The following is a 15337-nucleotide window of genomic DNA, read 5'->3' as shown; positions in this document are numbered from 1 at the left end:
TTCCGATCATTTTCAGGTTATATGCTTGTACATAACCGGGCATCTCGATAACATATTCTCCCCTGAACACCGCGACGAGATCTTACGTTACATGTACAATCATCAGGTACCTATAATCATAAAACATATGCAAGCCATGATCGGTTTTGTTATTGATATGTATGGTCCGACATTCGTCATAGAACGAAGACGGCGGCTGGGGATTGCATGTAGAAGGCCACAGTGTTATGCTCTGTACAGTCATGAACTACATCTGCCTAAGGATCTTCGGAGTAGGGCTTGACGGCGATCGAGAAAACGCTTGTGCAAGGGCCCGGAAATGGATTCTTGACCATGGCGGTGCCACATACACGCCCTTGATCGGGAAAGCGTGGCTTTCGGTAGGAAGAGTTCATTTAATTTTCGAGTTTTATGTATCATATATATGCTCTGAATTGAAACTTAATCAGTTTGGTATTGGCTAATGTTTCCTCTTTGTAGATTCTTGGAGTGTATGATTGGTCTGGATGCATACCAATGCCGCCCGAGATATGGATGCTTCCTTCCTTCTTACCCATTTACGGAGGTCCGAGACCTTAATACGAGACATCGAAATCCGACAAAAGGGTTATAATGTTTCGATCTGTCCGATTTACTTCTTTGGTTACATACACCGTCTAATTCCTCTGGAAACAAATACATACAGGCACCCTTTGGATCTATTGCCGGGACGTTTTCTCGGGCTTGTCATACTTGTACGGCAAACGGTTCATAACACCGCAAACCCCTCTCGTTTTACAGCTTCGAGAAGAACTCTACACTCGGCCTTACGATCAAATCGATTGGAAGATCGCCCGACTCCGATGTGCAAAGGTATATACTCAATCTTAGAAAGGGTATTTAATCGATATCATGAACAAAAATATTGCAAACATGTGTGTATATATATATATGTTTATACATGGAGGAAACTTTGTTTTTGGTGCAGGAGGATCTCTACCAGCCTCAGGCCTTTGTACATAATTTATTCTGGAAGGGTGTTAGTATTTTTCTTGAGCCTTTCCTAAGCCGTTGGCCCTTCGACAAGTTGGTGAGACAAAGGGCTCTTCGGACAACGATGGAACTCATTCACTACAACGATGAAGCCAGCCGGTATATTACAGGCGGATGCGTGGAGAAGGTATATATATATATATATATATATATATATATATCGACGGTATTTTCTTTTATCTTATGAATAGTCTATATATTAATATATAATTACAAAGGGTTTATGTTTTTATTTTTTTGGAGAATTTACGTATTAATATGCTTTCTATTTTTGGATATATAGCCGTTCTGTATGCTCGCTTGTTGGGTAGAAGACAATGACAGTGATTGTTTCAAGAAGCATCTCGCTAGGGTTCCTGATTACGTATGGGTGGCCGAAGATGGTATGAAAATCCAGGTTGGTCACTTGAAACGATCATCACATTGGGAAAAAAAATCAAATTAGAGACAAAATTTTTTTTTTTTTTGATAATATTGGGGAACCTCTATCCTACGACCCTTCGGGCCGGACTTTCGTCACGGACATAAGAAAACTCCAAGCCCACGCATATGAACTTGCAACACATACGTGGGAGGTAAATCAGTCCAGAGACTGACAGACGAACAGGTCAGAGGAAGTGTCTCCGCCTCATGGGCGCCACCCATGCTCCCAACCAGCTGACCTGGGGTTCCCCTCGTCTGCAAAATATTAATTACCGTCAATATATATATATATATATATATATATATGAATATATATTGTGTTCTTTTTGTGCAGTCTTTTGGAAGTCAATTATGGGACACGAGCTTTTCACTTCAAGCCTTGTTAGCTACGGATCTTGCAGATGAAATCAGACCAACACTTGTCAAGGGATACAACTACTTGAAGAAATCTCAGGCATATATTATGACATCTATCTATACATATACATGATATGGACCCACCCACCATGTTTTATTTTCCCCTTCATCGACACAGGTCGCAGAGAATCCTCCCGGTAACTATAGGAAAATGTATAGATACAGCACAAAAGGAGCGTGGACATTTACAGACCAAGATCAAGGATGGGGGGTTTCCGACTGTACTGCAGAAAGTTTAGAGGTTAACATTTTAAATAATCTTTTTCTTTTTTTAAAAAAAAAAATCTTGGATATGCAATTCAATTATAAGCAAATAAAACGTATTTTCTTTTAACACCATGCTGATTAGTATCTATATATATATATATATATATATATATGTGTGTTATAGTGTTGCCTTGTCTTCTCGACCATGCCAGCCGAATTCATTGGCGAGAAAATGAAACCGGAGAGGCTATATGACGCCGTTAATTTCCTTCTCTCCCTGCAGGTGAAATAAACTTGGATGATGATTACTATCGTTGATCATATATATATATATATACATATGTATACATATATATCATATAGGTAGATAGATTTCGTAAGCATGACATTTTCTTTGTGAAAATGCTAACCCATTAGTTTCATCACGTGTTGTGAAATGAAACAGAGCACGAATGGAGGTGTGACGGCGTGGGAGCCAGCCCCCGGGAAGAAATGGTTGGAGGTATATATATATATATATATATATATATATTCACTATTCTCTTTTTTTTTTCACAATTCCTTAATTAAAGCTAATTAATTGGTCTTAATATTACCTCATGGTTATCGAATACTCCATCCGTTCCAAAATAATTGTTGTTTCAGATTATTTCACATTTTTTAAGAAAAGATAGAAAAAATCACATATACCTTTATTTAATTTAATGATAAAAACAATGTTATCATTAATAATTTATTATAATTTAATAGGGATAAAATTGAAAACTATTATAAAAAATGTATTGAAAATGTAGAATAACAAATATTTTAAAACATAGAAAATAACCTAAAACTACAAATATTTTCAAACGGAGGGAGTAGCTTCTACAATGATCATCTCTTCTTTAATGCATTAGAAAAAAAGAAAAAATAAATATCTAAAATTTGTAATAATTTAAAGTTATAAAAAAAATTTCAAGTAAAGAAAAAGAAGAGACGCTTTTAGAGAGAAATATTTATATTTATAAATGTTTAGAAATACTTGCTAAGAAAACCCCACACACATCTGCATTCATAATAAGAATACAAATATATTTTCACTTAACATTATTTTCAATCAATCATTTGAAAGTCAAATGGATTATGTAAGCAATGGCATCGTTATAGTATAAGCTTTTACATACCCATTACATGAGAAATGGCATAAACGATTTTTTTTTTTTATAACCAGTGTTCTGGACCGAATCTCAGACTAATCCCGGAACCGTAAGCAAGTCATGTGATTTGAATATATCGATCATAATAACGCTCAATATATAGTTTGTTTTGTTGTGTTTATTATATATCCAGTTGCTTGGACCGGTGGAGTTTTTAGGATACGGGGTCGTGGAACACGAGTATGTCACATTCGCTAATTACCGTGGTTAATCTTACTTTCTCTTTAAGAGAGAATGCAAAATTAGACGCATTAAACATATGTTAAGATTCTGGAACCTCAGATATGTGGAATGCACCGCCTCAGTGATAGTGGCACTCGTCTCATTCAAGAAGCTGTATCCATGGCACCGGAAGAAAGAGATCGAAAGTTGCATCACGAACGCCGTCGATTATACCGAGAAACAGCAGCTGCCGGACGGTTCATGGTATGCTGTAATGATATTTCAGATTACATGTTACTACTTAAAAACAAAAAGCACAAAGAAACATAAGTAGAGTAGTGACTCATGGTACAAGATGCAGGTATGGCAGCTGGGGCGTATGCTTCTTCTATGCTACATGGTTTGCATTGAGAGGTCTAGCCGCCGCCGGAAAGACTTACAAAGACTCTCCGACTATCCGTAAAGCGGTTCGGTTCATAATCGGGACCCAAAACGTCGACGGTGGCTGGGGCGAAAGCTATCTATCTTGCCCTAACAAGGTATCTTTCATATATAAACATATAACGATATTACCTTAACCAAAATTCTAGGGTTTGTTCTCTTGGTTTGTTCTGTCAGAAGTACACTCCTTTGGAAGGAAACAGATCCACAGTTGTCCATACGGCCGAAGCAATGATGGGTTTAATCTTGGCTGGTCAGGTTAGTCACCAATCTTAAAACAAACATACGTAAATTAACTAGGGTTAGGGTTAGGGTTAGGGTTAGGGTTAGGGTTCTGATCGATGATGCTTTTGTCTTAAACTTGTTCAATGTTGTAATAACACGTGGATAATAAAAAAAGATGGAGAGAGAGCCTAACTCGGTTCATCGATCTGCGAAAATGCTGATCAATTCCCAGTTGGAGAATGGCGATTTCCCGCAAGAGGTGATAATTAATAAATAATTCTATTTTTCTTTCTTATATAATAATAATTTTAAAAATTGAAAATGATTTTGGTTCGTCGCAGGGAATAGTGGGAGTTTTCAACACGACGGCGATGTTGCATTATCCCAACTTTAGGAACTCTTTTGCGTTATGGGCACTCGCTGAATACGCAAAGCGTCTTTAATTAATGTAATATAAAAGAGTTTGGATAATCTGTTCATCTTATTAGTATTAGAATCGAAATTTAAAATGATCAGCCGCGCAATGAGTATTACAAAATATGTAGAATTTATAAAAAAAATTTGTTTGAAAGAATTTACATTTTTGTGAACTTTACATATTATTATATTTCGTGTTTGGTTTGAGGTTCTTTAGTACTAGAAATTCTATTAACAAAATTATATATTTAAACTCATTTTATAATCTTAGGTTATTTAATTAATTTACGTTAATCAAATCGAAATATTACGAATATCTGTGAACTTTGATCTTATCTACGCTGACAGGAAAAATTAAATATTGACTATAATGATACTCAATTTTAGGCTATTTAATTAATGTCCCCTTAATCAAATCTCCTTGCGGGAACTTATGGAAATAATTTTCATTTTTTTTTGTTAGAATGTTACAAATAGTATTGACAGAAAAAATTGTCACTACATTTATTTTGTTCACAAAGGGGAATTCGGATTTAAACATCATCATCATCATCATCATCATCATCATCATCATCATCATCATCATTATTATTTAAATCAGTTGTGTTGTGGTGGAGGTGCCAACATGTTGTCGTCACGTATTATATTATTTATATGTCACGTTTTGTGAGCAGTTGGTGAGATGTCCATTAGGTAACGTGATTCTCTTGTCAGGTGGATATATTTTTCTTATCTATTTATCAATCACTATTATCGTCTTAAATAAATAGCACAATTAAAAAAATTATTGTTTTGTAAACGAGTATAATTAAATTTCTATATACAAAGACCCCAAAACGAATCCGACTTGATAATACACACATAATCATATTTTTAAATTGAATTCAATTTAAAAATATATTAAAACTAAATTAAATTAATAATTTTATAAATTTAATATTTTTTTCAACATAAATAAGAACCGAATTAATATATATATATATAACAAGTTAAAAGGTAAAAACAATTCAATCTCACTCTCACTCCCTAAAATTTCACAAAGGGTACTAATTTTTTTTTTTTGTACGATTATGTCACTTAATGTATACCTACCACTATATATCATACATCTCATGTATTAAATTGATAAGATTTTCTCAACAGTTTCTGTCATAAACCCAACAAACTTTAAATAAAAAAAACAAAACAAAATAAACCCCTTTGTCTATATTTTCCCTTTAATCTTTGTCGTATTTATCTTCAGAATTTGCCACCGTTTTATTTATAAGAACCATGAAACGTCAGACCCCAAAAAAAAAAGGACGTAAATAAATAATCCAATTGAAAAGGACAAAAAGACTTTATTGCTGTTGGATCGATCTCAGTGAAAATTTGTATGCAAACGGTAGAAAAATAATGTTACAAAAAAAAAACATTAAGGGCAGATAACTAACCATAAACCTAATTTTGTAAGAGGACATTAAATGAGAGTGATTATCAAAGAGCCCCACTTCATAACTTTGAATTGACCCCTAGAGCATAGTGACAATATTTTATATATATATATATATATATATATTGTAAATTAAAAAAATCAACTTTATTTATATTAATAATGTCGTTCGGCTCCACTGTCAGTTGTCTTTTTGTCAGATGTCTCCACTGCTGCTGCCCATTTCTTAATTTTGTGTCTTTTTGCTTTTTTTCGTTTGTTTAGGGGCCTTTTTTCTAGAAAATATTTTGAAATATTCAACGACCTCTTTATAATATGTATTTATTTTGAATAGTTTGATTAGAAAAATCATACTCAAACGGATATCTAGACTTCCTTTTTCTGATTGGATCAAAGAGATTGGAAATTGAAGAAATTTACTTTCATTTTATTTTTTTCGTGTTTGTGTTTTCGAAAAAAATTTGTGAAAATAGTAAAAAAAAACTTGAGAAAGAGATGATATATGGTAGGTATTCTGACACAGCCTGTCGCATGACTCTCGTGACCGATACATAATTTGCCACGTGATTAAAAATGTTTTGGTAGAGCTGACACGGCTTGCAGGAATTGACTTCACAAGTTATGAAAGATTTAGCAGAACTAGTGGGTCCAATAAGCCACGTGATGTTAACCTGCCAGCCAAATATTGGCAATTCAATTCATATCAAATCGTGCCAATTTTATTTTTGTCCTGTATGGATTGTTTTTGTTTTGTTGATAGAGGTGTATGGATCTTAAGGGGCAATATAGCAGAAATACCCTTATTTTGCTACATAGACTTCACGGACTACCCTCCAAAACCCTAAAATTTTGGAAAAAAAAATAAAAGGAACAAAAGACATAATTAACCCTCTCACAAAAGTAACGTGATATTCCTCTCTTCATTTTGAATTCATCTCTCTCGTTTTCATTCTTTGATAACTCTTCATTTCTTTCTTAACTTTCTCTCTCTACTCTTATATTTCTCTCAACTCTTTCATTTTCTCCCTTCTCATTTCATTTGTATACATAGAAAAACAAACGAAAAATGATTATTTCGTTGAGCATATCCTCACCGACGAACTCATATCTTCTTCTTGAGTCGGTCTAAGACAGAACAAATGACAAAAACTGAAGGTAAGTTCATTAATACAAGAGATTGGTTCGATGCATAAACTTTGTGTTTTGGGTTTGAGTTTTATGATTTTTAGAGTGAATCGTGTATTTTTTTTTATGAAAATGAAATAGATGCATAGCAAATCTGTCGAAGAATATGCAAGAGGCGCATATTTAATGTCAAATAAATGTTTGGAGCAATAATGGAACAGATTGACAAATGTACGTTACATTGGTTACACCGTCTAAAATTTAATTTTGGTCACACTAGTCACATTGGTCACAGATGTCACACTGGTCACACTAATCATACTGGTCACACCGTTTAAAATTTGTTTTGGTCACATTGGTCACACTAGTCACACTGGTCACACTGATCACACTGGTCACACTAGTCACACTGGTCATACCGTTTAAAATTTGTTTTGGTCACACTGGTCACACTAGTCACATTGGTCACACTGGTCACACTGGTCACACTGGTCACATTAGTCACACTGGTCACACCGTTCAAAATTTAGTTTTGGTCACACTAGTCATATTAGTCATATTGGTCACACTAGTTACACTAGTCACATTGGTCACACCGTTCAAAATTTAATTTTGGTCATACTGGTCACACCGTTCAAAATTTAGTTTTGGTCACACCATTCAAAATTTAGTTTTGGTCACACTGGTCACACTGGTCACTTGGGCACACTGGTCACACTGGTCACACCGAAAAATTTTAAAATTCACGCGAAAAATTTAACTTTTTGTGGTGGAGGGAGTTTTAAAAATTTTAAAATATTTAAATTTTTTCCTAGGGAACCGAAAACTGTTCTCTCTCTTCTGTTTCTGTCATTGGGACCCACGCCAATGGGTATTATGGGAATAACATAATTATAAGGGTATGTTTTGAACTAACTTTTTTATTTATTTTTGCAGGGGTATGCTTTGAAGTCTTTGTAGCATAATAGAGGTATTTTTTATAAAAGCCCATCTTAAGGGCTCAACAAAATTATTCAAAAATGGGTATCCGCGTAGCATATATCGGATTTTTAGAATACTCTGTTCAAATCCCAATCTAAATCCGAATCCATAAATATTCGCAGATTCAAATCCGCGTAATAGAATTTTACAAAAGAGATATTCATTTTTTTATAAATAATTATATCTTATATCTCTATAATATTTTTATAAAATATAATTATTTTGGATTAAATGATTTCTCATTTTTCAATATTATTTTTTTAAAATAATTTATTATTATTTATCTTTCACCATCTTTATTCATATCGATTCATCCATCTTTATAATTATATTTTCACTTTTTTAAAAATATTTCTACATAAATATTGTTATTTTTTATTAAATAAAGTTTATCTTTATTCTTATCATATTAAATAATTATGTCCACGAGTATCCGTTCATTATTCCAGATATTCGTATTCTAGATATTCGTAACTCTCGAACCTGAATGCAAATTCCAAAATGAAATACCCGAGTCTTTCGCATACAATAAATACCTCGATTTTTCCAATAATCTGACTCCTACCCACCCCATGTTATACAATTAGTTTTTTTTTTTGTTTAGCACGAAACGTTGAAATTCATTTTTATATATATATATTTTATATTTATTATAGAGGTATTGAAAATTGAAATATATATTTGTGATAGAAAAAATAGTCAACATCATCATTAGATTATAGTGTCGGAGATGGAGGAGCAGACAAGAAAATGAAAGAAAAAAATAGCTGTTTGAAAAAATCTATGAGAGAGACGAGAGAGGCTGTTAATGGTGGTGGTGACGATGCCTTGTAAGATTTATGCAAAGATTATAAAAAAAAAATAGAGAGAATGGAAGAAAGAAAAACGATTTGTTATAAATGGAAAAGATCAGAGATAATAAAATGTATAAATTACATTTCGGAATAGTTTTGATATTTACAAAATATAATTTTTAATTTTCTTTTGCAGTTTGTAAATGAGCTTGTTTTACATAATTATCAGAGAGTTTAAAATTTGACAAACTGTTTAAATATCTATAAACTTTGTCGAATTGGTCAAATAAACGTATCTAGCATGCTATAAAATTCACCCATTCAAGTATTTAAACTTGTAATGGAATATAGTTTGGGTACTAAAATATTAATTTGTTTCTCAATACATATTAAAGAAACATTAAAATATAGATATAATCATGGACTTATTTAAAATATATATGTATTTGTTTAATGTGAGAGATATCCATATAAATAACCATTTTATACTTTAGTAACCAAATGAATTCCGAACTACCATAAGTATTCAAATCTATTAAATATCTAAATAAACCAATATTATATCAGCTTGCATTAAGTTTATAGACCATATTATATAAAATTATTTCTATATACATCTCTACCAATTTCACCCTTTGTTTTGATAGTTAATACAGATTTAATATCCATTTAAAAATTCAATATGCAAATTAATTAACTACTTGGATTTTTCCACACGTTTATAACCAGTTAGAAATATTTTTAATAGCTGAGAGTTTAGGATATAACCATGGTTTAATTAAATTTTTCTTATTACAAAAGCATAACATAAGTCCGGATTAGGCGAAGATTTATCATTTTTACACCCATGGCACAAAAACTGACCAATTTTAAAAATTAGGGTTAGGTTTTGTTTGTGAGAGAGAGAGAGAGAGAGAGAGAGAGAGAGAGAGAGAGATTCATCAGAACAAATAAGCACATACAATGGACGAATTCTTAATCATATTGAGTAGATGGTAAAGGATGAAAGTGAAGAACAGGAGTCATAAGGAGAGGATGACGCATCTCCATGAAGCCATTGTTGGTCGGTTCCATGTTAACCTTGCCGCCATGGATCTTCCAGTCGAAGCATTGAACCATTCTCCCAATCGCCGTCTCCATCACAATATTAGCCAAGTTCGCTCCTGGACACCTTCTTCTTCCACTCCCAAACGGAATGTGCTTCAGTGCATGTTCCTTGTAATCACACTCTCTCGTATTCCTCGTACTTTCCAAGAATCTCTCTGGTCGAAACTCATCTGGGTCTTCCCACGAGCTGGGATCCCTCATTATTCCGTAAAGATTGAGAACCACTGTCGTGTTCTTCGGGATGTAATACCCTCCGATCTCACACCCTTCTTGGCATTTTCTCGGCAAGAAAAACGTGGGTGGATACAGCCTTAGCCCTTCCTTCACGACCGCTTGCAGGTACGGGAGGTTTTGGAGATCTGTCTCTTCAAGAACCCTTGTTTTCCCGACAATGAACTCGATCTCTTTCCTCAGCTTTCTGAAGACATCTGGATGGTTCATAAGCTCTGCCATTGTCCAGGAAACTGAAGCTGGTGGGCTATCATTGGTTCCAAAGAGAAGATCCTGCATCAGTACGAATCCACTTCACACCAATTGGATAGATATTCTACCATGTTTACGTATGTATAGATAGTATAAAACAATTACCACAAAGATTGATTTAATCTGATTCCTCGTGATCTTGTATGGAGCCTTCTCGTTCTGACAAGCTTCCAACAGCATATCCATCATGTCCTTATGCTCTCTGTCTGGATTCTCTTCATGTTCCTTGAGGCTCTTCTCGAGCAACTCATCGTACGTTCTAGAAGCTTCCCTTACCTCTCTCTCCAGGAGTGAAGCCCCAAACCTCGAAATCGAACGTAGCCCTTTTGCTGTGAATATCTTTCCACACAAGTGGATGGATTTCTTGGCCAAACCCCCGAGTTTCTCCTCTGTACCATTCTCCTCCGAACATTTCTGTCCCATGATCATGTTGCATACGATCTTGTTCGAGAGCTTTCTAATCTCCACGGCAATATCGACAAGCTCTCCCCTCGTTGCCTTTTCCAGCAAGTAAATGTAAAACCTATCGAATTCTTCGGCCCGAAGACGACGAGATCTCGCCAAATGGTTCGGTCCTAGCAAATCCGTGGCGAGGAGCTTCTTCACGAACTTCCAGTAATCGCCGTAGGGGGAGGCCATGAAACTGTAAGGCCCTAGAAACAAGGAGTCGTCCAAAGTGGCGACCGAATGGTTGGAGAAGTTGACGTCTTCGGTCCTGAAAACTTGGTAGGCGACCGAGGCGGAGGAGACGAGGACGACGGGGAAGCCGAGGAAGCGGAGATAGAGGAGAGGGCCGTATTTGGAGGAGAGATTCTTAAGGCGAGCGGGCAGATGGGTGGAGACGAGGAGGTGGAGATGACCCACGAGTGGGAGGGATGGTGGGCTTGGAGGAAGATGAACGCACTGATCGTTAGGAGGTGATTTCTTGAAGAAAATCAGATGGAGAAACAGAAGTGAGATTGGGCATACGAGTAAGATAGAGATGAACTGAATGTCAAAGATTGATTCCATTGTTTGCTTAATCTATTCCCTTGAGATGAGGAGATACATACATATGTGTGTATATATATATATATATCCGATTTTTCGGGCATTCGGACCGATCCGTGAATGGGGGTATCTAAAAATCGGATATTGATCCACCGACATGATGAGATTGGATCCAACGACGGTGAAAACCGGAATTCTAATACACACAACAAACTGGAATAATTAAACTAATCATGTATTGGCCCAATTGCATCATACATACATATATATATATATACATACACATATTCCTTGTAAGTGCCTTTCTGCCACCTCAATCACATACGACATGGTGAAGTTCCAATCCGGGATCATCACTTATGATGATGATGATGATGATGATGATGATGATAGCTGCATCAGTGGCCAGTCGTGATCAGAGCTGGCTACATAGTAAAAAAAATGAAAACTCATTAACCTCTGCTTTGCCATAGGGAGCTTATGGTGATAAATGCAGGTTTTTCCCCCCCATTCCCTGTGGATATCAATGCCTAAACCTTAGTCTAAGGTGCTAAAAGTACTGCTAACTATATATACGACCCCAAATTCTAGTTACCACATCTGAAAAATGCAGGAACCATTCAAGAATGATATGATAAGGATTGAGTTATGTTCTCCATTGCCTCTGGCGCCAAGAGCAAAAGGGGAGCACATCCTATAAAAACCAGACTTGGAATTCAATCCCAAACGTACAAGAATACCCAGAAACCATTTACACAGAAAGAATGGATGTTGAATTCTGTCAGAGGAAAAACGAACCTTAGCCTTAGCCAGCCAGCCAGCACTGCTTCCGGGACGGAACAGAAGAAAGGAGGACCTTGCTTGATAGCCCCGGCTAGAGGACTGCGAAATCTTAAAAGCTTTGGACAAGAAGGCATACTTGCCCTTGAAAATTTACTAGAGAAAAAGTAATTCTAGGATTTCTATATCTCCTGATTCACAGTGAAAACCACATATGACGACTATACATCATGAGGTAGAAGTAGAACTCTGCAAAAAATAACTAAAGAAATTGTACAAAACAAGATCGATCCAATGAGAACAAAATACCCTTTGGGATAGCAGAAAACCCAGCTTGATTTCCTCTGTTTCGGAAGTAAACATGTTACAAGAAGTCGTTCGTTCTTTTCCTACTCTTGATTTTGTACTAAGTTACAAATAGAAAGCCTAAAACCTCACAATCTCCAGCCCTAGAAAATAAAAATGCCGCAATGGTAAAGGATGTGCTGCCTGTTTCTGACTAACTTTTCTTATCATCGGAAGAATTATTTTCAAGCCTAGCATCAAACCCATGAAATGGAACCTCACACATAGATCTTGGAATTGCACGCCCACCGAAATCCTCGGGGAAAAATTCAAAATCAGGTCCGAAATTGAACTTCACAACACAATTTGGCTGATTAGGGAGAGTGTACATAGAAGCAGCAGGGTAGTAACGACCACCGTATAGATCTCTGAAGGCAACCCCCTGACATATACCATTTTTGAAGAAGGATATCTCACTCCCTGCATCAGAATGGCAGTCATTCAGCAATGCCAGTTGCAATTCATACAGAACTTGATGAAATTATTTACATCACGTTCATAGCCTAGATAATGCAGCACAGGCAATTAACTCGAACTTGCAGCTTTTTAGCCGTCAATTAAAACATCTCTTCAGTGTATTAACCAAAAGGATAACAGTTGTAATAAGTTCCTTTCTTTTCTGTTATCTGTTCAAATCCTACAAGATACCCTTTATCACGGAACTAGCTGCAACTCATCTGTTATAACAGATCAACTGACTGAGACTCAGAACACGGACGAGGAGCATAAGGAAAATTAAGCTTCGCCACGCCATTAACGATATTTTACTACCTATAAGAAGTTAACCATACGAAAATTCCCTCCTAGACAAAAGGCTACATTCAGATTGCATCAGAATATAATACCCTGAACAACTCAACAAAGAATCGTCCATATCGATCTAAAACATTCGCAACTAACTAAATATCACAGCAAGAACCACGTGCAATACAGGAGAAGATGCTCATACCTGGTATAACTTTAGGAGGCTCCTCCTTCGCATCGGGAGCACAAACGTATCTCTGCCCCTTATACCATACATAATGAGGAGGCTTTGGCGCAAATGAAGCACCATCAGGCAAATTTATGTAGAAACCGATAACGTCGCCTTCCTTATACCCTTCCTCGGCATACTCCTCCCTTAAAGCCTTGTGAATCTTACTACCATCAATATCCCTAAATCCGAAACTGTTGCCATCGTAACCTACTGGAGCCTGCAAATCTCCTTTCTCGGTCGACCACCCGAGTCGGGTATGACCCGTCTCACCCAAATTCACGACTTTAATCTCAAAGTACCATGCCCCTTCTACTACCCCTCTCGTTGCTCTCACCATTCTATACCCTTTGGTACTTCCTGCACTAAGCCTATCTTCGCTAAGTTCCACTTTCTCAGCTTTGTACACTTTTGACAGGCATATTTTCATGTCGGGCGTGTCGTCTCCCTTGTCGGGAAACCTAGGGACCGGAGTTATCAGTACCTTGTCCTCCACGGCCGCAGGGTTCGGCGTGTTGGCTTTGCTCTTCTTCTTCCCCTTGCGTGTGCTCTTCGTCACCCAGACGTTGTTGTTCTTCTTCTTCGACTTCGACTTCTTCGCTGTACTCGCGACCGGGGTTTCCGACTCCGCCGCTGCCGCCGTGAGACCCGGCGGCGGAGGTTGCTCTTCCTCTGGATCCTCTTTCACAGGCAATAACGTAAGAGAAGACAGTTGCTTCTGCTTCTTCGGCAGTGGTTCGTCTTCCTCGTCTCCGTCCTCTTCTCCCAGTAAGGCGCCGTTTTGGGCAGCGGCGGATTCCGGCTTGGGGGACTTGAGGTTGTCAGAGGAAGCAGTCGGACCATCCTCAGAGAGAGAATCGGATTCGAGCTTCGCGTCGGATCCGGGCCGACCCGAATCCCCAGCTTCTTCAACTTTCTCCAAATTGGCGATGTTTTCATCCTCGACGACAACATTCGAATTCGACTGCCGCGGCGGCGTCAGATCTTGTCGTCCGGGTCCGAGAGGAGGAGGAATTCGGGTCGGGTCATGGGTTGGCGAATGCGAGTCTTCCTCTGGTTCGCCTCTGTAATTGGCTTCAAGAGAATCCATGGAAAAACCAAATTCTTTCCCGACGCAGTGAAACAGAGGGTGGAGTAAAAAAGGGAGGCGAAAAGGAAATTTTATAGGGCTGAAAGTTTGGGCCTTTTGGGCTTTATAGGCCCAATACAGTTCTAGGGTTGCTGGCCGGTGTCCATTTCTTAATCAACTCCCCGGTCCCGGGTAGACATCATGGGGCTTATGTTTAATTCTGACTAACTTTTATAGGATTTAATTTTTTTTTGATAATCTATTATTCAAAATTTTATATCTATTCAAATATTATTTTACATTTTAATTCCGCTTGTAATTTGTTTGAATTCCATTCGATTTCAGTGTTAATTAAAAATATTTATTTTCTAAAGATAATTTTAATTTTAGTTCAATTTTCGAATATTGTTATACGCATTTCGAGTTTAATTGAGATCCGGTTAATTGTTATAAAATATCATACCTAAACGATTTTAAAATCCAATTGAGTTTGGATAAGATTATATTTATTTAATTGAATCCCTCTTTTACATCACAAACCAAAATATCCAGGGCTATTTAAAATTAAAATGATTGATTAATATATGTATTGTGATTCATATATAAAATGCATTAATTGTGGTATAAAAAGTTAAAAGCGGAAAAAATCACATTGCAGACGAGACACTCTGCAATTGCTAATTAGCTTTTTTGTGTTTGAGATTTTATAAGTTGCATATATTCTCACTCCCTGCATCA

The 15337-nt window shown here is 36.5% G+C and overlaps 3 protein-coding genes across 6 annotated transcripts in view; 1 reads left to right on the top strand and 2 right to left on the bottom strand.

Annotated features, from left to right (window-relative positions):
• Window positions 1–4618, top strand: part of LOC104817918 (seco-amyrin synthase-like) — a 6144-nt gene extending 1526 nt beyond the window's left edge. Inside the window, exons 4-19 of one of the 2 annotated variants that reach the window (XR_772581.1) lie at window positions 17–106; window positions 183–380; window positions 481–565; window positions 686–852; window positions 968–1159; window positions 1316–1429; window positions 1790–1909; window positions 1991–2113; window positions 2264–2362; window positions 2525–2581; window positions 3409–3455; window positions 3558–3701; window positions 3799–3976; window positions 4028–4136; window positions 4279–4362; window positions 4445–4537. Coding sequence is in view for 1 of the 2 variants with exons in the window: in XM_010547303.1 (XP_010545605.1) it covers window positions 17–106; window positions 183–380; window positions 481–565; window positions 686–852; window positions 968–1159; window positions 1316–1429; window positions 1790–1909; window positions 1991–2113; window positions 2264–2362; window positions 2525–2581; window positions 3409–3455; window positions 3558–3701; window positions 3799–3976; window positions 4056–4136; window positions 4279–4362; window positions 4445–4546 (1881 nt within the window). In the remaining variant the exon portion in view is untranslated. Of the gene's footprint in view, window positions 1–16; window positions 107–182; window positions 381–480; window positions 566–685; window positions 853–967; window positions 1160–1315; window positions 1430–1789; window positions 1910–1990; window positions 2114–2263; window positions 2363–2524; window positions 2582–3408; window positions 3456–3557; window positions 3702–3798; window positions 3977–4027; window positions 4137–4278; window positions 4363–4444 lie in introns of both variants that reach the window. The other variant, XM_010547303.1, reaches the window with a different exon arrangement.
• Window positions 4619–9771: 5153 nt separating this feature from the next.
• On the bottom strand, window positions 9772–12410 carry LOC104817915 (cytochrome P450 705A5-like). 3 transcript variants are annotated; one of them, XM_010547299.2, is made up of 3 exons: window positions 12231–12410; window positions 10548–12126; window positions 9772–10463 (listed from the first exon to the last, which is right to left on the bottom strand). In XM_010547299.2, the coding sequence occupies exons 2-3, from the start codon at window positions 11451–11453 to the stop codon at window positions 9828–9830; spliced, it is 1542 nt and encodes a 513-aa protein (XP_010545601.1). In that variant the 5' UTR covers window positions 11454–12126; window positions 12231–12410; the 3' UTR covers window positions 9772–9827. The 3 variants fall into 3 exon arrangements, with proteins under 3 accessions (XP_010545601.1, XP_010545602.1, XP_010545603.1); XM_010547300.2 differs by having other exon boundaries at window positions 10548–11857; XM_010547301.2 differs by having other exon boundaries at window positions 10548–11853.
• A 120-nt stretch (window positions 12411–12530) lies between these two features.
• On the bottom strand, window positions 12531–14648 carry LOC104817914 (protein TRAUCO). Its single transcript, XM_010547297.2, has 2 exons — window positions 13507–14648; window positions 12531–12977 (listed from the first exon to the last, which is right to left on the bottom strand). The coding sequence occupies exons 1-2, from the start codon at window positions 14618–14620 to the stop codon at window positions 12712–12714; spliced, it is 1380 nt and encodes a 459-aa protein (XP_010545599.1). The 5' UTR covers window positions 14621–14648; the 3' UTR covers window positions 12531–12711.
• Window positions 14649–15337: the final 689 nt, after the last annotated feature.

This window comes from Tarenaya hassleriana, unplaced genomic scaffold (assembly GCF_000463585.1).
Source record: "Tarenaya hassleriana unplaced genomic scaffold, ASM46358v1 Cleome28, whole genome shotgun sequence".
In the NCBI taxonomy this organism is placed as follows: domain Eukaryota; kingdom Viridiplantae; phylum Streptophyta; class Magnoliopsida; order Brassicales; family Cleomaceae; genus Tarenaya; species Tarenaya hassleriana.
This window is presented reverse-complemented; position numbering and strand designations above follow the sequence as displayed.